The following is a 19,477-nucleotide window of genomic DNA, read 5'->3' as shown; positions in this document are numbered from 1 at the left end:
TCAATCTGTGGACAGTGTAGAGATCAATCTGTGGCTAGTGTAGAGATCAATCTGTGGCCAGTGTAGAGATCAATCTGTGGACAGTGTAGAGATCAATCTGTGGACAGTGTAGAGATCAATCTGTTGGCAGTGTAGAGATCAATCTGTGGACAGTGTAGAGATCAATCTGTGGACAGTGTAGAGATCAATCTGTGGACAGTGTAGAGATCAATCTGTTGGCCGGAGTGTAGAGATCAATCTGTGGGCAGTGTAGAGATCAATCTGTGGGCAGTGTAGTGATCTGAACATACTGTGTAGAGATCAATCTGTTGGCAGTGTAGAGATCAATCTGTGGACAGTGTAGAGATCAATCTGTGGACAGTGTAGAGATCAATCTGTGGACAGTGTAGAGATCAATCTGTTGGCCGGAGTGTAGAGATCAATCTGTGGGCAGTGTAGCGATCTGAACATACTGTGTAGAGATCAATCTGTTGGCAGTGTAGAGATCAATCTGTGGACAGTGTAGAGATCAATCTGTGGACAGTGTAGAGATCAATCTGTGGACAGTGTAGAGATCAATCTGTGGACAGTGTAGAGATCAATCTGTTGGCAGTGTAGAGATCTATCTGTGGGCAGTGTAGAGATCAATCTGTGGGCAGTGTAGAGATCAATCTGTGGGCCGGGGTGTTGAGATCAATCTGTGGGCAGTGTAGAGATCAATCTGTGGGCAGTGTAGCGATCTGAACATTCAGTGTAGAGATCAATCTGTTGGCAGTGTAGAGATCAATCTGTGGGCAGTGTAGCGATCTGAACATTCTGTGTAGAGATCAATCTGTGGACAGTGTAGAGATCAATCTGTGGGCCGGGGTGTTGAGATCAATCTGTGGCCAGTGTAGAGATCAATCTGTGGACAGTGTAGCGATCAATCTGTTGGCAGTGTAGAGATCAATCTGTTGGCAGTGTAGAGATCAATCTGTGGGCAGTGTAGAGATCAATCTGTGGGCCGGAGTGTAGAGATCAATCTGTGGGCAGTGTAGAGATCAATCTGTGGGCAGTGTAGCGATCCGAACATTCTGTGTAAAGATCAATCTGTTGGCAGTGTAGAGATCAATCTGTGGACAGTGTAGAGATCAATCTGTGGCCAGTGTAGAGATCAATCTGTGGCCAGTGTAGCGATCAATCTGTTGGCAGTGTAGAGATCAATCTGTTGGCAGTGTAGAGATCAATCTGTGGGCAGTGTAGAGATCAATCTGTGGGCAGTGTAGAGATCAATCTGTTGGCCGGGGTGTAGAGATCAATCTGTGGGCAGTGTAGGGATCAATCTGTTGGCAGTGTAGAGATCAATCTGTGGGCAGTGTAGCGATCTGAACATTCTGTGTAGAGATCAATCTGTTGGCAGTGTAGAGATCAATCTGTTGGCAGTGTAGAGATCAATCTGTGGGCAGTGTAGAGATCAATCTGTGGGCAGTGTAGAGATCAATCTGTGGCCAGTGTAAAGATCAATCTGTGGGCAGTGTAGAGATCAATATGTGGGCAGTGTAGAGATCAATCTGTGGGCAGTGTAGAGATCAATATGTGGGCAGTGTAAAGATCAATCTGTGGGCAGTGTAGAGATCAATATGTGGGCAGTGTAGAGATCAATCTGTGGGCAGTGTAGAGATCAATATGTGGGCAGTGTAGAGATCAATCTGTGGGCAGTGTAGAGATCAATCTGTTGGCCGGGTTGTAGCGATCAATCTGTGGGCAGTGTAGAGATCAATCTGTGGGCAGTGTAGAGATCAATCTGTGGGCAGTGTAGAGATCAATCTGTGGCCAGTGTAGAGATCAATCTGTGGGCAGTGTAGAGATCAATCTGTGGCCAGTGTAGAGATCAATCTGTGGCCAGTGTAGAGATCAATCTGTGGACAGTGTAGAGATCAATCTGTGGCCAGTGTAGAGATCAATCTGTGGGCAGTGTAGAGATCAATCTGTGGGCAGTGTAGAGATCAATCTGTGGGCAGTGTAGAGATCAATCTGTGGCCAGTGTAGAGATCAATCTTTGGCAAGTGTAGAGATCAATCTGTGGGCAGTGTAGATATCAATCTGTGGGCAGTGTAGAGATCAATCTGTTGGCCGGGGTGTAGCGATCAATCTGTGGCCAGTGTAGAGATCAAGCTGTGGACAGTGTAGAGATCAATCTGTGGCCAGTGTAGAGATCAATCTGTGGGCAGTGTAGAGATCAATCTGTGGGCAGTGTAGAGATCAATCTGTGGGCAGTGTAGACATCAATCTGTGGGCAGTGTAGACATCAATCTGTGGGCAGTGTAGAGATCAATCTGTTGGCCGGGGTGTAGAGATCAATCTGTTGGCCGGGGTGTAGAGATCAATCTGTTGGCAGCGTAGAGATCAATCTGTGGGCAGTGTAGAGATCAATCTGTTGGCCGGGGTGTAGAGATCAATCTGTTGGCCGGGGTGTGGAGATCAATCTGTTGGCCGGGGTGTAGAGATCAATCTGTTGGCCGGGGTGTGGAGATCAATCTGTTGGCCGGGGTGTGGAGATCAATCTGTGGCCAGTGTAGAGATCAATCTGTGGCCAGTGTAGAGATCAATCTGTTGGCCGGGGTGTGGAGATCAATCTGTGGGCATTGTAGAGATCAATCTGTTGGCCGGGGTGTAGCGATCTGAACAAACACTATAGCCGGATGTATTTTCTTGAGAGATATGTTAATGTGGCAATTTATTTACAACAATATTTACATGCCAAAATCATCTCATGAAAATGTATAGATTTCAATATTTCTTTACTCCAGTTTGCTGGTATCCTCTGAGACTAGTGAATCTAAAATGATCCACCATAGCCCATGGCCAACCCTTATCGCAGCACATATAACACACCAAGAATTATAGTCCTTTTAACATATAAAAACAGGGCCATTTTTAAAAGCTTATTTTGGTTCACCAGTCACAGAATAGTTCCCCGTTGAGGACCACTTTGGAAACAGCTGTTTTAATTCATACTTTTAAGTGCTATCCTCTGGGAATACATTGTACATATTGTTGTATATGTTTGTTTTTTTACACAAATAAATTCCATTCAACAGTCCCGGTCGTTCTAAATGGCCACTGAGTTTGCAGAGCCCAACGGGGAGGATGCCACTCATTACACCTATGGCCCAGTTTGTCCCGTGTGGCTCTCAGCTGGTAGAGCAACGCCGGTGTTGTGGGTTCAGTTCCCACGGTGGACCACTACTGTAAATCACTCTGGATAAGAGTGTCGGCTAAATGACACGACTAAATGACTCAGCTAAATATTTGTCTTGCTCTTTACTTGCCTTTTCATCAGATCAATACCCGTGCGGTGTATTTGGTAGGTGTGGCATGATCAATATGGGTTTGACCATTTAAAATGACAGTGCAGCGTGACACACGCCATCGCCCTTCGGGGACACTATAATCACAATGTTCTTCAACTGGTCGTTCAGTACCGTTTCCATTGAATTTACTGGATAATGGTTCATTGTAAATAAACGGTCAAATCAAATAAAACGTTGTCATAGTGGAAGCAAACAGTGTTAGTGAACAATGTTCCTGCGTTCCATTTATGTCCAACAGCATGAAGGACTGTATAGTATGAGGAAGATTTGACTGTGTGTGGAATTTTTTTTTTTGCTGCGGTAGAATTGATCCCACAAGTCAGGAACTGGCAAGGCCATCAAAGCGACAGCATACTGGGCCCCAAGGGCTAGAAGGGAGGAAGGTGTCTGACTGGTACACCTACAGTACAACACCAGTAAACACTGTTAGACGACGTGGGAATCTTGAAAAGACAACACTTGTTTTTATTGGCCCAATAACTTCAATCATTCTTACTCTAAATCTTATTCACTTTACAATAGTTTTCCTTTGTTACCTTTCAGTGAGCATAGTGTATACCACTTTATGTAAGAACCTGGAGAGGTTTACCTTTATAAAAATATGGTCATGTAATCATGGTGTCCAATCCTTTTGGGCATGTGAGGCAGAGAGAGAGATATTACTGTGAAAGAGAAAGAGCTGACAGGCGATATGAGATCCTCCCACGACCTGGAACCCTCTGAGGAAGGAGATCCCTGGAAGGACAAGGCCTGAACGGAGAGCTGGAACCCTCTGAGGAAGGAGATCCCTGGAAGGACAAGGCCTGAACGGAGAGCTGGAACCCTCTGAGGAAGGAGATCCCTGGAAGGACAAGGCCTGAACGGAGAGCTGGAACCCTCTGAGGGTAAACTGATGGAGAAAATTGTGCTTGAACAAATACAGTGTTATTTTTCAAAGATGGACTTTCAGCATGTAAATAGGGAAGGGCACTCAACTTGTTCTGCACTGACTCAGATAACTGATGATTGGTTAAAAGAAATGGATAATAAGATGATAGTTGTAACTATATTATATTGTTAAGATTTTAGTGCAGCCTTTCTTCTTATTTGAAAAAAGCTCACTTGCCATCACATGGTTGGAGAGTTACTTATCCAATAGAACTCAGATCAATCTTCAAATGGAGGTTTCTCTAACGTCAGACATGTACAGTGCAGTTTCCTTGGGCCGTTACTCTTTATTTTGACTAATTATTTGGGACTTGTCTTACAAGAAGAGAAAAGAACTATGTATGCTGATGATTGCCCGCTACACATCAGCACCTACAGCCAGGGAGCTCACTTATACTCTTAGTAAGGTGTTACAGTCAGTGTCAGAATGGGGAATTAAACACGCTACACATCAGCACCTACAGCCAGGGAGCTCACTTATACTCTTAGTAAGGTGTTACAGTCAGTGTCAGAATGGGGAATTAAACACATTTACATTACATTTTACATTTAAGTCATTTAGCAGACGCTCTTATCCAGAGCGACTTACAAATTGGTGCGTTCACCTTAAAACATCCAGTGGAACAGCCACTTTACAATAGTGCATCTAAATCTTTTAAGGGGGGTGAGAAGGATTACTTTATCCTATCCTAGGTATTCCTGAAAGAGGTGGGGTTTCAGGTGTCTCCGGAAGGTGGTGATTGACTCCGCTGTCCTGGCGTCGTGAGGGAGTTTGTTCCACCATTGGGGGGCCAGAGCAGCGAACAGTTTTGACTGGGCTGCGCGGGAACTGTACTTCCTCAGTGGTAGGGAGGCGAGCAGGCCAGAGGTGGATGAACGCAGTGCCCTTGTTTGGGTGTAGGGCCTGATCAGAGCCTGGAGGTACTGAGGTGCCGTTCCCCTCACAGCTCCGTAGGCAAGCACCATGGTCTTGTAGCGGATGCGAGCTTCAACTGGAAGCCAGTGGAGAGAGCGGAGGAGCGGGGTGACGTGAGAGAACTTGGGAAGGTTGAACACCAGACGGGCTGCGGCGTTCTGGATGAGTTGTAGGGGTTTAATGGCACAGGCAGGGAGCCCAGCCAACAGCGAGTTGCAGTAATCCAGACGGGAGATGACAAGTGCCTGGATTAGGACCTGCGTCGCTTCCTGTGTGAGGCAGGGTCGTACTCTGCGGATGTTGTAGAGCATGAACCTACAAGAACGGGCCACCGCCTTGATGTTAGTTGAGAACGACAGGGTGTTGTCCAGGATCACGCCAAGGTTCTTAGCGCTCTGGGAGGAGGACACAATGGAGTTGTCAACCGTGATGGCGAGATCATGGAACACGCTACACATCAGCACCTACAGCCAGGGAGCTCACTTATACTCTCAGCAAGGACTGAGTATAAGTGAGACAGTATCAGAATGGGTCATTAACAACAACAAAAAACTACGGGTCTTAAATACATCTTAAATACAGCCATTTGATTAGATGTTCAGGAGTCTTGTGGCTTTGGGGTAGAAGCTGTTTAGAAGCCTCTTGGACCTGGACTTAGCGCTCCGGTACCACTTGCCGTGTGGTAGCAGAGAGAACAGTCTATGACTAGACAATTTTTAGGGCCTTCCTCTGACACCGCCTGGTATAGAGGTCCTGGAAGGCAGGAAGCTTGGCCCCAGTGATGCACTGGGCCGTACCCACTACCCTCTGTAGTGCCTTGCGGTCGGAGGCCGAGCAGTTGCCATACCCTATTTTCCTTGGTGCCCCGACTTCCTAGTTAATTACAGTTACATGATTAATCAGTTTAATCGCATAATAATAATTACAGAGAGTCATTTGATAAAGATTAATCTTCAGTTTAATGATGCCAACGACAATTTAATATTCTATTTTCAGTAAAATCACATTATCTAAAAGTTTTAGTGGGTTTTGTGGACTTTAAACAACCAATTGTAATGACCACTTCATTGGTTCTACAGTATATGATTGATAATTGGAAGAAAAGGTTTGTATCTTGTTTGCCCTTACCAAACTGGCTGGGTTGCCAGGAGACAATGAGTGTGTCATATTTAGGATTCTGATCAGCTACTAACTCAGTCACATCTTGTGGAGCGCGGACATAATGCTGTGGCCCACATCTGTCCACCCAGAAAGAAAAAAACATGGCCACTGAACACAACCTGGGGAAGATTATGCTAAGAATAGGATCATTGTAATAATGATTACAATGAACAAACAGCTTTAAAATACAATGCCTAAAATGGCCATGGTAGACATGCAAGAATATCGTATAGTAAATTAAAACAATTGTGACAGGCACTAGTCTATGACATCTTGACCTGTTCAGAGGTACAGTAAATAACTTTATTTTTAGGTGATGGCACTAGTCTATGACACCTTGACCTGTTCAGAGGTAAATTCTTAACATTCTTCAAAATCTGAAAACAAACATCACAAGTGAAAAGACAGAACGTTAACACTTACGTTGTTTTTGGTTCGGTCTTCAGAAATAACAGACAAAATAACAGACAAAGGCTCCTTCTCATCTCACTTATGTGCAATACAGTGCCTTATGCAGTGACACATACCATACCATTGTAGAAGATACCTTCAAGGTATAAGATCTGTAGGGTGAAACCATACCACCGTAGAAGATACCTTCAAGGTATAAGATCTGTAGGGTGAAACCATACCATCGTAGAAGGTACAAGGTCTGTAGGGTGAAACCATACCATCGTAGAAGATACCTTCAAGGTATAAGATCTGTAGGGTGAAACCATACCATCGTAGAAGATACCTTCAAGGTATAAGATCTGTAGGGTGAAACCATACCATTGTAGAAGATACCTTCAAGGTATAAGATCTGTAGGGTGAAACCATACCATCGTAGAAGGTACAAGGTCTGTAGGGTGAAACTGTGTTTATTCTGACACGCACTTATTGTACCTCAAAACGCCTCGGCAGAGGAAATGGGTTCTTCCAACATCTCTGTTGATTCTGCAGAATTCACAGCCTGGACCGCCCATAAGATGGTGCATGAGAGGACAGGATATACATAAATTATTTGATTTGGGCAGAGAAAGGAACAGTGTAAAATGATGTACGCCCAGTAATGCAGTACATTTTCATTTGGCGTCACAATAAATCCAACTCCCAAGGAGAGATTCAATATTTGTCCTAAAACAACTTCTATCACAAGAGAGTATGTATAGGTATATAGGCGTAATGGAACTAACGATGTATGTCACAGTGAATAGGTAAACACAGAGGTGGAGGAGCCCAACCGTCTGATCCTTTTCTTTACGCTCGGTTATCTGGAAGTCATTGTTACCCATAGGGCGGCGCACAATCGGCCCAGCGTCGTCCGGGTTAGGGTTTGGCTGGGGTAGGCAGTCATAGAAAACAAGTTGTTCTTAACTAACTTGCCCATTTAAATAAAAGGTTAAATAAATATTCTTAAGAGGGAACAAAACACAGCTGGAGTAAATGAGAAAACATTAACAGCCCGAGGCAAAGGCCTTCAACTGTCAGCTAGGTAGTATAGCAGGTAGACTAATGGCTTCCATCATGCTCACTAGCATTGCACACTTTGGATAAAATGTCTGCTAAATGGCATATTGTTACGTCCTAAAGAGAGAAGTGACCATACGAGGGTAAAAACTTCCAATCACAGTTCTACTCTAAATCAACTCTACAATTAATCATTTTAAAAAGTCCTTCACTTATCCAGGTTCTTTAATCCTGCATGGCCATCCTTCACTTATCCAGGTTCAGTTGCCCTGGTAACATTTCAGCAATGCTAATGATAAAACCTATGATAAATAAAATATGATAAAACCTGGCATATAAGTGTATAGCACCAGAAATAGAAGCATTTCTTTAGCATTTCACCTGACACGGACCTGGAAACAGTGAAGCTGCCAAAATATTGCCCAATGTTACAATCAAGTCAACAAGTCGTGGTCCAGAAGAATACGGCCCGATTCCTCTTCTATGTGCAGGGATGGGCAACTGGCAGTTGTAGCTCAAACGGCAAGTTGACAGTATTATTCCATTTCTTCAATTATCTTACAATAGTAACGGAGATGCCAAACAAACCACATTCAGGACACAAATTACAATAAACAAGGCCAAATAAAAATGTTGTTTTTAATAATATAAATTAGTAAAGTTGATCGAATTTAATTAACATAGTGAACAGCGTCCAAGTGTAGGTTTGTTTTGTTTTTGTGTGTTTTTTTTAATGATTTGGGATCACACATTTTCATAGAAATTAAAGCAGTAATATTTCATAAACAGAATGGTTATGTTATGGTAAAGAAATCACTATGGTTTGTTAGGCAACAACATTTTGGGGAAATGAAGAAAAAAAAGGTTGAGGAGTGACAATGAAGAGAAACTTAATGATTTAAAGTGAATATAGTTTATCAATCTGAAAGTAAAATGCTTCTGACAATACATTAACAGTAAAACATGGGGAAAAAATGTGTGTCCAGAAAGATCCTGAAGACAATATTTTCACCGGATCTGAAAAACAAGAAATAAAAAAATAATTTACGTTGCATCATCTGCATGTTTTACGATAAACCTCTCAACTTCATATCCATTCTTTACCTAATAATAAAGGTTTTGGGCTATAATGATTCAATTATTGATAATAGGCCTATATTAGCTATTTCCTACATGTTTTATGAACTAACAGCTGAAAGTGAACAGGCCCATATGCATGCAGCTCTGCAAGCATCAACACTCATACAACGTCACGTGGAGAATACTTATGACACTATCCTGTTCGTTTCGGAGCATATTTATGACACTATCCTGTTCGTTTCGGAGAATACTTATGACACTATCCTGTTCGTTTCGGAGAATGCTTATGACACTATCCTGTTCGTTTCGGCCCAAAAGTTGGAAAAGGGTATAAATCACAAGCCATTAAATGCACGATGATCTATCTAGCCAATGATGCTACATTATTTTGCTGTTTCATTTGTACACCGTGACGTTGTGATTGGCCACAGCAGGAAATATAATGTAGAGGAACACATTACACCACACTCTACATAAACCTAGAATACCAATCAGATCGTTTGATAAAACTATAAGAAAGCTATTCTAATATTCCTACGCAGATATTGACAAGTGTGTTAAGGTTAGAGATCACCACTCACTGTGTATTTGTCCCATTTCTTCTCTGGGTCGTAGGGCTCCCAGCGGCTAGCAGGGAAGATGTGCTTGTTCTTCTCATACCAGCACCTCAGCACCACTTTACCTGCGTGAGACTACGACACACCAAGGACACTCGTTATTGTTAACGCTGCTGCACTGGCAAATAACTTGGATTCAAAACACACTTGGATATTGAATATTAAAACAATACGGATCTCCTCACCTCGTCTTTTTCAACAGTGGCGTCGTTCACCAGCCGAATGTCATCGTGGACATCAAAGCTGAAGAGTGGACCTGTAGAGGAATAAAGTATATATAAAAATAAAAAAAATACACACACATATACATATATATATATAATGCCATCAGTGAAGTTACATAAATGTTTAAATATAACGTAGGATTTTTAGATGCCCCTTGAAGTCACCACTGGCTCACCAGATTTGCCTCGAGCTTTTGTCACAATGAAGTCATAGAAACTGTGATGCTAGAACATAAAACACGAGATAATTGTTCAGTTTAATATGAAGAAGAGACGTACATTTATAATAGTTCAGATCGATGTACAGCAGCACTCACATGTGGGATGATCAGATCCTCTTTGATGTACATCAGCTGCTCGACACCAGCAGCCCTACAAAGACACCCCAACCTTTTACAACCTTCCTTCATAAAGAATAACATTAAAAGGAAATCCTATAAATGTTAGTGCCAATGGGCACCTAGGGTGTATTCATTAGGCGAAGAACGTAGCAAACAGTCGCAAAAGGTTTTTACAATGGAAAACGTCTACTACAAAACGGAAAAAATGTCAAAGTTTTTATTTGACAAATTCAGGTCCCTCCCCGCTTCATTTTGTTTGCTTCTGTTTTCTAGTGAATACACCCGCCTAGATAAAACCAAAGCCACCACTTCAGTCACATCTACTCTTACCGGAGCTCACTGAAATCTTTCCTCAAGACCTCCAGTGCTTTCTGAAGGAACTGCTGCATGGTATTGCCCTTCTTCATCTGCAGTAAACACACAACAGTGCACACTGATACATGCTATAGTATACAGGTGTATCTCATGCGACCAAAGTTCATGTATGGCTCCATTTGCTTTCCGGCAGCACATCCATTGCTAAGCAACCGGTTCTCTCTTACTGTACCTTGACAGTCTTACGATGCCCCGATCCATCCCAGTAGGAGAACGTGATCTCAATTTCTTCACCTGCACAGAAGATGTGTCATTATCATGGCATTATCAATAAGTGTCATTATCATGGCAAGGGTAGTGAACTATTAATTTAAGCTCATCATTACCATAGGGACCAATATAAAAAGAGCACTGGATGTAATCGCCATGTGTGATTGTCGCGTGTAATCAATCTCTCTCTTACTCTTGATCTTTTCCTGCTTTCCCTCCCACTCCTGGCGCAGTTCCTCTCGAAGCCGATTCTCCTCCTCCTGAACTCCCAATAATAAACACATTTTAAGCTTGGGTTCTGTGTGTGTGTATATACAACCGTTCAAAAATGTGGTCACTTGTCCTTGTTTTTGAAAGAAAATCCATTTTTTTGTCCATTAAAATAACATCTTATTGATCAGAAATACAGTGTAGACATTGTTAATGTTGCAAAGAAAAAAGCCATATCTCAGACTGGCCAATAAAAATAAAAGATTAAGATGGGCAAAAGAACACAGACACTGGACAGAGGAACTCTGCCTAGAAAGGGCAGAATCCCAGAGTCACCTCTTCACTGTTGATGTTGAGACTGGTGTTTTGCGGGTGCTATTTAATGAAGCTGCCAGTTGAGGACTTGTGAGGCGTCTGTTTCTCAAACTAGACACTCTAATGTACTTGTCCTCTTGCTCAGTTGTGCACTGGGGCCTCCCACTCCTCTTTCTATTCTGGTTAAAACCAGTTTGCGCTGTTCTGTGACGGGAGTAGCACACAGCGTTGTACGAGATCTTCAGTTTCTTGGCAATTTCTCACATGGAATAGTCTTCATTTCTCAGAACAATAGACGGACGAGTTTCAGAAGAATGTCTACACTGTATTTCTGATCAATTCGACGTTATTTTGACAGACACATTTTTTTTGTGCTTTTCTTTCAAAGACAAGGACATTTCTAAGTGACCCCAAACTTTTGAACGGTTGTATGTGTGTGTGTATATCTATATATATGCATGTATGCCCACACACACAGCATGTATATAGTGTATGCCCTGGGCTCTGTGTGTGTGTATAAAGGCACATTTATATAGTGTATGCCCTGGGCTCTGTGTGTGTGTATAAAGGCACATTTATATAGTGTACACCCTGGGCTCTGTGTATAAAGGCACATTTATATAGTGTATGCCCTGGGCTCTGTGTGTGTGTATAAAGGCACATTTATATAGTGTACACCCTGGGCTCTGTGTGTGTGTATAAAGGCACATTTATATAGTGTATGCCCTGGGCTCTGTGTGTGTGTGTGTATAAAGGCACATTTATATAGTGTACGCCCTGGGCTCTGTGTGTGTGTATAAAGGCACATTTATATAGTGTACGCCCTGTGTGTGTGTATAAAGGCACATTTATATAGTGTATGCCCTGGGCTCTGTGTGTGTGTATAAAGGCACATTTATATAGTGTACGCCCTGTGTGTGTGTATAAAGGCACATTTATATAGTGTACGCCCTGGGCTCTGTGTGTGTGTATAAAGGCACAATTATATAGTGTATGCCCTGGGCTCTGTGTGTGTGTATAAAGGCACATTTATATAGTGTACACCCTGTGTGTGTGTATAAAGGCACATTTATATAGTGTATGCCCTGGGCATACTGGACAGGAGTCAAAGGGGTAGGAATGGGCAGATTTCTCCATCCCCTTCTCCAGCTGTTGTATTGGGCAGTTCAATGGTGAGAAATGACTCAGTCCCTGGAGCAAAAATGAAATTGAGGCCATCATAGTTCATGTAGGATTCAATGACATTATGAAGGGGCCGCTCAGAACAGCTGAAGATGGATTTTAAAGAACTGATTGGGTCTCTGCTTGACACCAACAAACTCCCCATAATATCTGGCCCTCAGCCAAATCGTGGCACTGAACGTTTCAACCTCCCATAACTGGCTACCAGACTATTGCAGCTCTGTGGGTGTAACATTTATTGACAATGATAATACATTCTGGAAACAAAGCTGGTTTTATAAAGGAGGATGGGATCCACCCAAATAATTTGGGTTCCTGGATCTTTTCACACCATTATCAGGCTGCGTTGGGACAATGATTTATCAATGACCCAGGTGCAGCTCAATTAATCCCCACCGTTGTGTCGCTGAGTTGTCATAATCCCAGGGGCGTTGGAAGACACAATGTTAATAACCTCATTTATGTCCCTCTGACTGCCCTGAATGCCTCGGCTGATCCTACAGCTATTGTATGCAGCAATCATGTGCCTATGAACCAGAGTTATACTGTTAGCACTGAGGCGGTGCCCTAGTAGGAAGTCCACTGTGTGCAGCTCACCCTGCACTGACAGAAATAACAAGAGCTAATCTACCTCAGCTAAACTTCCCAGTTAAACAATGAAAACAAGAAAGCATCCCAGAAAAAAAGTGCTCAAAATATGTAGCTTAAGAAACAAGGCTCATGAAATTAATAATTTGCTACTAACATATGACAGTCATATTCTGACAATCTCTGAAACTCACTTAGATAATATCTTTGATGATAGAGTGGTAGCAATACATGGTTATAACATCTACAGAAAAGCCAGAAATGCCAAAGGTGGAGGTGCTGCTGTTTATATTCAGAACCACATTCCTATAAAGCTTAGAGAGGATCTCATGTAAAATACTGTTGAAGTAATATGGCTACAGGTTCATCTGCCTAACCTAAAGCCCATTCTTGTGGGAAGATGCTATAGACCAAGTGCTAACAGTCAGTATCTAGACAACATGTGTGAAATGCATGTGATATCAACAGAGGGGTATATTTTCTGGGTGATTTAAAAACTGACTGGCTTTTCTCAAGCTGCCCACTCAAGAAAAAGCTTCAAACTATAACAAACTGAACCAGGTCACTGGCACTAATCAGTCAACCTGCCAGGCTAGTCAAACAGCACAGGAAATCATCAACATATATTGATCACATCTTTACTAATGCTGCAGAAAGGTTCTCTAAAGCAGTATCCAGATCCATCGGATGTAGTGATCACAATACAGTAGCCATATCTAGGAAAACCTAAGTTCCAAAGGCTGGGGCTAATATAGTGTATAAGAGGTCATACAATATGTTTTGTAGTGATTCCAATGTTGTTGATGTAAAGAATATTTGTTGTGTGTAATGAGGAGCAACCAGATGCTGCACTTGACATATTTATGAAATTGCTTATTCCAGTTACTAATAAGCATGCAACTATAAAGAAAACGATTGTTTAAAAAAAACTGTTAATTCCCTGTGGATTGATGAGGAATTGAAAAATGGTATGGTTGAGGAGGATGAGGCAAAACGATTGGCAAATAAGTCTGGTTACAACCGATTGGCAAACGTACTGCAAATAGAGAAATCCTGCAACTAAACTGAATAAAAAGAAGAAACTACACTATGAAAACAAAGAAATGACAAAGAATGATAGTAAAAAAAAAAAGAAGCTTTGGAGCACCTTAAATTACATTTTGGCCAAAAAGGCAAACTCAGCGCCACCATTCATTGAATCAGGTGGCTCATTCATCAGAAAACACTGATATTGCCAATTACTTCCAATTATTTTTTATTTGGCAAGATTAGCAAATTTAGGCATGACATGCCAGCAACAAACACTGACACTACACATCCAAGTATAAATGATCAAATTATTAAAAGACAAGCATTGTCATTTTTTATTCTGTAAAGTGAGTGTGGAAGAGGGTCGCTGCACAGCTATTTTCAAGTCTCCCCAGAGATGTTCGATCGGGTTCAAGTCTGGGCTCTGGCTGGGCCACACAAGGACATTCAGAGACTTCTCCCAAAGCCACTCCCGTGTTGTCTTGGCTGTGTGCTTAGGGCCGTTGGCCTGTTGAAACTGAACCTTCGCCCTGTCTGAGGTCTTCAGCGCTCTGGAGCAGGTTTTCATCAATAATCCCTCTGTACTTTGCTCTGTTCATCTTTCCCTTAATCTTGACTAGTCTCCCAGTCCCCGCCACTGAAAAACATCCCCACAATACAATGCTGCCAAACCCATGCTTCACCGTAGGGATGGTGCCAGGTTTCCTCCAGACGTGACACTTGGCATTCAGACCAGAGTTCAATCTTGGTTTCATCAGAGCAGAGAATCTTGTTTCGCATGGTCTGAGAGTCCTTTTACTGAGGAGTGGCTTCCGGCTGGCCACTCTAACATAAAGGCCTGATTGGTGGAGTGCTGCAGAGATGGTTGTCCTTCTGGAAGGTTCTCCCATCTCCACAGAGGAGCTCTGTCAGGATGACCATCAGGTTCTTGATCACCTCCCTGACCAAGATCCTCCTCTGATTGCTTAATTTGGCCAGGCGACCAGCTCTAGGAAGAGTCTTGGTGTTTCCAAACTTCTTTAATTTAAGAATGATGGAGGCCACTGTGTTCTTTAGGACCTTCATTGCTGCAGTAATTTTTTGGTACTTTCCCCAGATCTGTGCCTCGACACAATCCTGTCTCGGAGCTCTATGGACAATTCCTTCGACCTCGTGGCTTGGTTTTTGCTCTGACATGAACTCTCTACTGTGGAACTTTATATAGACCGGTGTGTGCCTTTCCATATCATGTCCAATCAATTGAATTTACCCCATGTGGACTCCAATCAAGTTGGGGGAAAAAATGAACTTAATCCATTTTAGAATAAGGCTGTGACTAAACTGCTTGGGGTAAACCTGGATTTTAAACTGCCTTGGCAGCAGCTAATAGGGATCATTAATAAATGCAAATACTCTCCCTCAATGTAAGGGAGGTTTGATTTGGAGAGAATAAGTGTGACTGGTTGTATATACATAAGGCTCACCTCTCTGTCCCGGTCTGGCAGGAAACTGGTGTCCACATCTGGGTTCTTCCCTAGCTTCTTCTTCTTAGCGGGGAAATCTATGGAAGATACAAGTCAGTATTTATTGATTGTTCTTAGACAATAATATACACAAGTATTGTGGCTATAAACAACAGATGTATTATGAACACCACTCACAGTCCTCTTCCTCCTCCTCCTCTTCCTCCTCAGTCTCCTCTTTCTCCTCCTCTTCATCTTCAGGATTAAAGGATAAACTGGCAATCTTTCTCTTCTGCTCTTCCTTTCTTTTCTTCTCCTTCTGCTTCTCCAGCTTTCTGAAGGTAGACAGAAAGAGAGCCAAGATGAGACACTGACAAAAGCTTTCGACTGAAGATTTCACCCATAATCAGGGGTCATTGAGAGATCATTAAAGAGATAGAAAAGTGTCAGGGAATCAAAGTAACTCGCGGAATACAGTAACTCACAGCATCAACTCCTTTGATTGCTCCTTCTTGGCCAGTTGCTTTTCTCGTTCTTTCACAAGAGCCTCCTGCCTGGCCTTCATATCATTGAGTGTCACCAGACCTGACAAGGGAAGACCGTATTGTAGTAAGATTGTGTTCTTCACAATTATGTATTCAAACATTCATCATTATTAAAAAAGGCAAGTCTGACATGGAAAAAGTTCCATAATATACTTACCAACAGTGCTGGATTTGAGCTCTGCTTCCACCGCATCATAATGAGCTGAGAACTTCTTGTCTATGTTGGACTTGACCATGTTGTCCTGTAGGAGATATTCAGATAGTAAGAGGGGGACACATAGCAAGGAACGTTAAGGCTACTCCTGTAAACAGTCTAGCGCAAAGGCTATAGATGGCTCGTTTGATATTTCAGTAACTAGATAGCAGTGAATAAGCAATACTATTACTTAGCTAACAAGTGACTGACCTGAGCAATTTTCTCCTTTAGCTGTGAAAGTTGTTCTCTTTCCTTTTCACGCTTTTTTATCAACTGCATGGCTCTTCCAGCCTCGCTTGCTGCACCTTTGTACTGCGCCATGCCTATATCTTCCCGAGAATCAAACAGCAATAATAATCTGGAAAAAAAGTCGCTAAACGCTACAGTCACAGAGAACTTGTCTAAACAACAACTAATCACTGTTTTTATAACAGTGTAGAGCGAAACGTTATTGTAGCTAGATGCTGAAATGTCCACGCATCATAACAAACACAACCGAAAATGGTATCGATGAAGTGCATTCTGGGTAGTGTGCGAATCAGTAAAAAAAAAGGCCCGTGCAACCACTTCCGGAGGGGTTTCAATCATTTCAAAATAAAAGTAAGGTAGCAGCTGGTTGCATTTACTACACTGACCCTGCTGCAGGGGACAACAAAGCTGATTTGACATGATGCTCACTGCACCTGGCGCTGGAATTATCGTACTATTTGCTTGGCTCTCTCCAAGTTACGCTCTCTATTTTCACATTGGAGAGACGGAGAAAAAATGCTTTATAGAGGAAATTCCAGATGAGACTATGGTTATTGGTAAATTATTATTTTTGCGTTAGATAACGTTAACTGGTTAACTAGTCAGCTGCTTCTGGCTCATAGGCTATTTTGATTAATTCAGTCAGTTAGTACATGCATGTCTTTCATTTCCTGACAGATGTAGCTAGATTTGATGGATAAAAAATATATCATGGGTCTTAATAAATAAAAAATGTTTTGCTGGCTAGTTACAAAAGATGAGAAGATTATACAGTATGTGACTGTGGGATTAGCCACCGTGTTATTTCATATGGAATATGCCCTTTATCGAGGATGGGAGGAATATCCTTTCATCTGGCATCTCTCTATTATCAGGGAAATACAGGACCCAGCTGTGGGACAAGCAGATGGGATCCTTCCTCCAAACCACCCCTGGCCTTGGAATGCATGTGGAGATCAAAGATCCGGATACTAAGGTCAGTCAAAAAATGAGAAGATTAGATACATGGTTACCACACTCAAAAGTGAACAGACTTACACAAACTGTAATGAATCTTCATACACACAATGCCTCCACGTATGTTTCATCGGTATGTCTCTCTCTCCAACCCTCTATTCTAGATAATTCTGTCTCGTCAGTATGGGTCAGATGGACGGTTCACCTTTACTTCCCATACACCAGGTGAGCACCAGATCTGCCTGCACTCCAACTCCACCAAGATGGCCATTTTCGCTGGCGGAAAACTGGTATGAATGGAATGTTGTTCTGGACATTTTCTTCTCACAGTGAAAAAATAAAACATTTCGTATAGCAGTAAATATGCAGATAGTCTGGCATTCTAACCTTGTGTTCCATCTTAGCGAGTCCACCTGGATATTCAGGTTGGTGAACATACCAACAACTACCCCGAAATCGCAGCAAAAGACAAGCTCACAGAGCTGCAATTGAGAGCTCGACAATTACTGGACCAAGTAGAACAAATCCAGAAAGAGCAGAACTATCAGCAGGTGGGTTGAAAGAGAACATCTAAATTTTGAGTTGAGTAACTACGCCACAACCATAAGAGGATAATAAATATTTACATTTATTTTAACCTGTATAATGTCACACAAAGCTGTTGTGGAATCCACATCTTACCCTTGTCTTTTAACGATCTAGTGACTGTCTGTGTATCTCTCTCTCAACAGTATCGTGAGGAGCGGTTCCGCATGACTAGTGAGAGCACCAATCAGCATGTGCTTTGGTGGTCTATAGCTCAGACACTTATCCTCATCTTCACTGGCATCTGGCAGCTCAAGCACCTCAAGAGCTTCTTTGAGGCCAAGAAGTTGGTGTAATGCTCACAGGACATCACTGATTGAGTTCAAGACAGGAGTGACAACCATACAGAGCTGACTGGCAGAGAGACTCTTCAACCCGGGAAGCAGATTAATTCATCCAGTGTGTTATGTTTTGTCCATTTATTAATTATTCCGTGACTTAAATTCTTGTGATCAGTAAGCAAACACCTGTGTCCATTTCCTTGTTTTTTTCCCCACACTTTTGTATTGTTTCATGTCAACTTTGTTGGACTGCACATAAGGAGTGGCAAATGTACCCAAGGTAACGTTCAATTCTGTTCCACTTTGTTTTGTAGATTTCTTTCTGCATACTGTATACTTTTGGTTTAAACAGGTGGTGGTTTAAACAGTGGTTAGAGCGTTGGGCCAGTAACCGAAAGGTTGCTGGATCGAATCCCCGAGCTGACAGTCTGCCCTTGTGCAAGGCAGTTAACCCACTGTTCCCCGTGCGCCAAAGACGTGAAGATTATGGCAGCCCCCCCCCCCCTCTGATTCAAAGGGGTTGGGTTAAATGTGGAAGACTCATTCAGTTGTACAACTGACTAGTTATCCCCCTTTCCTTTCGATTATTGTGATTTAGTCTGATAACATTATAGCAGAGCTAATAATAGTTTTAGCTCAATGACTAACCTGTTCACAAACATCCTTAACTTCTGTTGAAGAGCAGTATCATTCCAGGAAGCAAGGTATTATTGATTTTTAGAGGATGGTCCAAGCAGTACCATTTTTATTTTCTTCCAAAGACCATATCTTTGAATCAGGTGCAGATTACATTTGAATGAAATGAAGGCCTATGATAAAATACCCTCAAGTTATTCCAAACTGATCTAGATATCAGTAAAATGTGAATACAATATGAGGTATAAATTCAACGACTTAATTTGTAATTATGACGGTTTTTACTTTGTTGGCTGTCATTTTCAATGTATGCAGTAAAAGTAATTGGTTATCATGTGATTCTTTGTCAAATTACTGTATCGGAAAAATACAAAACCCAAGTTATTTTCAATTATTTTGTTTGTCAACTTCTGCAGTATCAATTTAAGTGAATGTTTTGCTGTTTATTTTCAGTTCCCTTAGTTATGGATGTAGTTTTACATTGATAACTGAAAATCATAGATTGAAACTTTCTTTGCACCAACACAACTCAGACCAAAATAATCACAAATAACACTAGTGTAAACATTGAGTGAATCTACCTGCAGTTTTGTATTTGTGAATAAAAAAAAAGTATTTGACAATACCATC

At 42.0% G+C, this 19,477-nt stretch overlaps 2 protein-coding genes across 2 annotated transcripts; one reads left to right on the top strand and one right to left on the bottom strand.

Annotated features, from left to right (window-relative positions):
• Positions 1-8,405: 8,405 nt before the first annotated feature.
• Positions 8,406-16,666, bottom strand: fam50a (family with sequence similarity 50 member A). Its single transcript, XM_029651942.2, has 13 exons — positions 16,350-16,666; positions 16,101-16,185; positions 15,884-15,983; positions 15,597-15,733; positions 15,420-15,496; positions 10,826-10,892; positions 10,595-10,656; positions 10,378-10,454; positions 10,024-10,078; positions 9,883-9,931; positions 9,668-9,738; positions 9,447-9,557; positions 8,406-8,802 (listed from the first exon to the last, which is right to left on the bottom strand). Exons 1-13 carry the CDS (start codon positions 16,458-16,460, stop codon positions 8,794-8,796), a joined length of 1,011 nt encoding a protein of 336 aa, XP_029507802.1. The 5' UTR covers positions 16,461-16,666; the 3' UTR covers positions 8,406-8,793.
• Positions 16,667-16,728: 62 nt separating this feature from the next.
• Positions 16,729-19,454, top strand: LOC115122701 (transmembrane emp24 domain-containing protein 4-like). The gene is made up of 5 exons (XM_029651943.2): positions 16,729-16,945; positions 17,264-17,364; positions 17,510-17,635; positions 17,750-17,896; positions 18,077-19,454. The coding sequence occupies exons 1-5, from the start codon at positions 16,807-16,809 to the stop codon at positions 18,224-18,226; spliced, it is 663 nt and encodes a 220-aa protein (XP_029507803.1). The 5' UTR covers positions 16,729-16,806; the 3' UTR covers positions 18,227-19,454.
• The last annotated feature ends 23 nt before the right edge of the window (positions 19,455-19,477 follow it).

Source organism: Oncorhynchus nerka, linkage group LG7 (genome assembly GCF_034236695.1).
Source record: "Oncorhynchus nerka isolate Pitt River linkage group LG7, Oner_Uvic_2.0, whole genome shotgun sequence".
Lineage (NCBI taxonomy): Eukaryota > Metazoa > Chordata > Actinopteri > Salmoniformes > Salmonidae > Oncorhynchus > Oncorhynchus nerka.
This window is presented reverse-complemented; position numbering and strand designations above follow the sequence as displayed.

Excerpts from the sequence above, each read along its gene's own strand:
- fam50a (XM_029651942.2), bottom strand. The coding sequence starts at position 16,460 with ATGGCGCAGTACAAAGGTGCAGCAAGCGAGGCTGGAAGAGCCATGCAG. Across the intron at positions 15,984-16,100 it reads GCTCAAATCCAGCACTGTTG|GTCTGGTGACACTCAATGAT; the intron begins GTAAGTATATTA and ends TTCCCTTGTCAG. Across the intron at positions 10,657-10,825 it reads AAAGCAGGAAAAGATCAAGA|GTGAAGAAATTGAGATCACG; the intron begins GTAAGAGAGAGA and ends TCTTCTGTGCAG.
- LOC115122701 (XM_029651943.2), top strand. The coding sequence starts at position 16,807 with ATGATGCTCACTGCACCTGGCGCTGGAATTATCGTACTATTTGCTTGG. Across the intron at positions 16,946-17,263 it reads AGATGAGACTATGGTTATTG|GGAAATACAGGACCCAGCTG; the intron begins GTAAATTATTAT and ends CTCTATTATCAG. Across the intron at positions 17,897-18,076 it reads AAGAGCAGAACTATCAGCAG|TATCGTGAGGAGCGGTTCCG; the intron begins GTGGGTTGAAAG and ends CTCTCTCAACAG.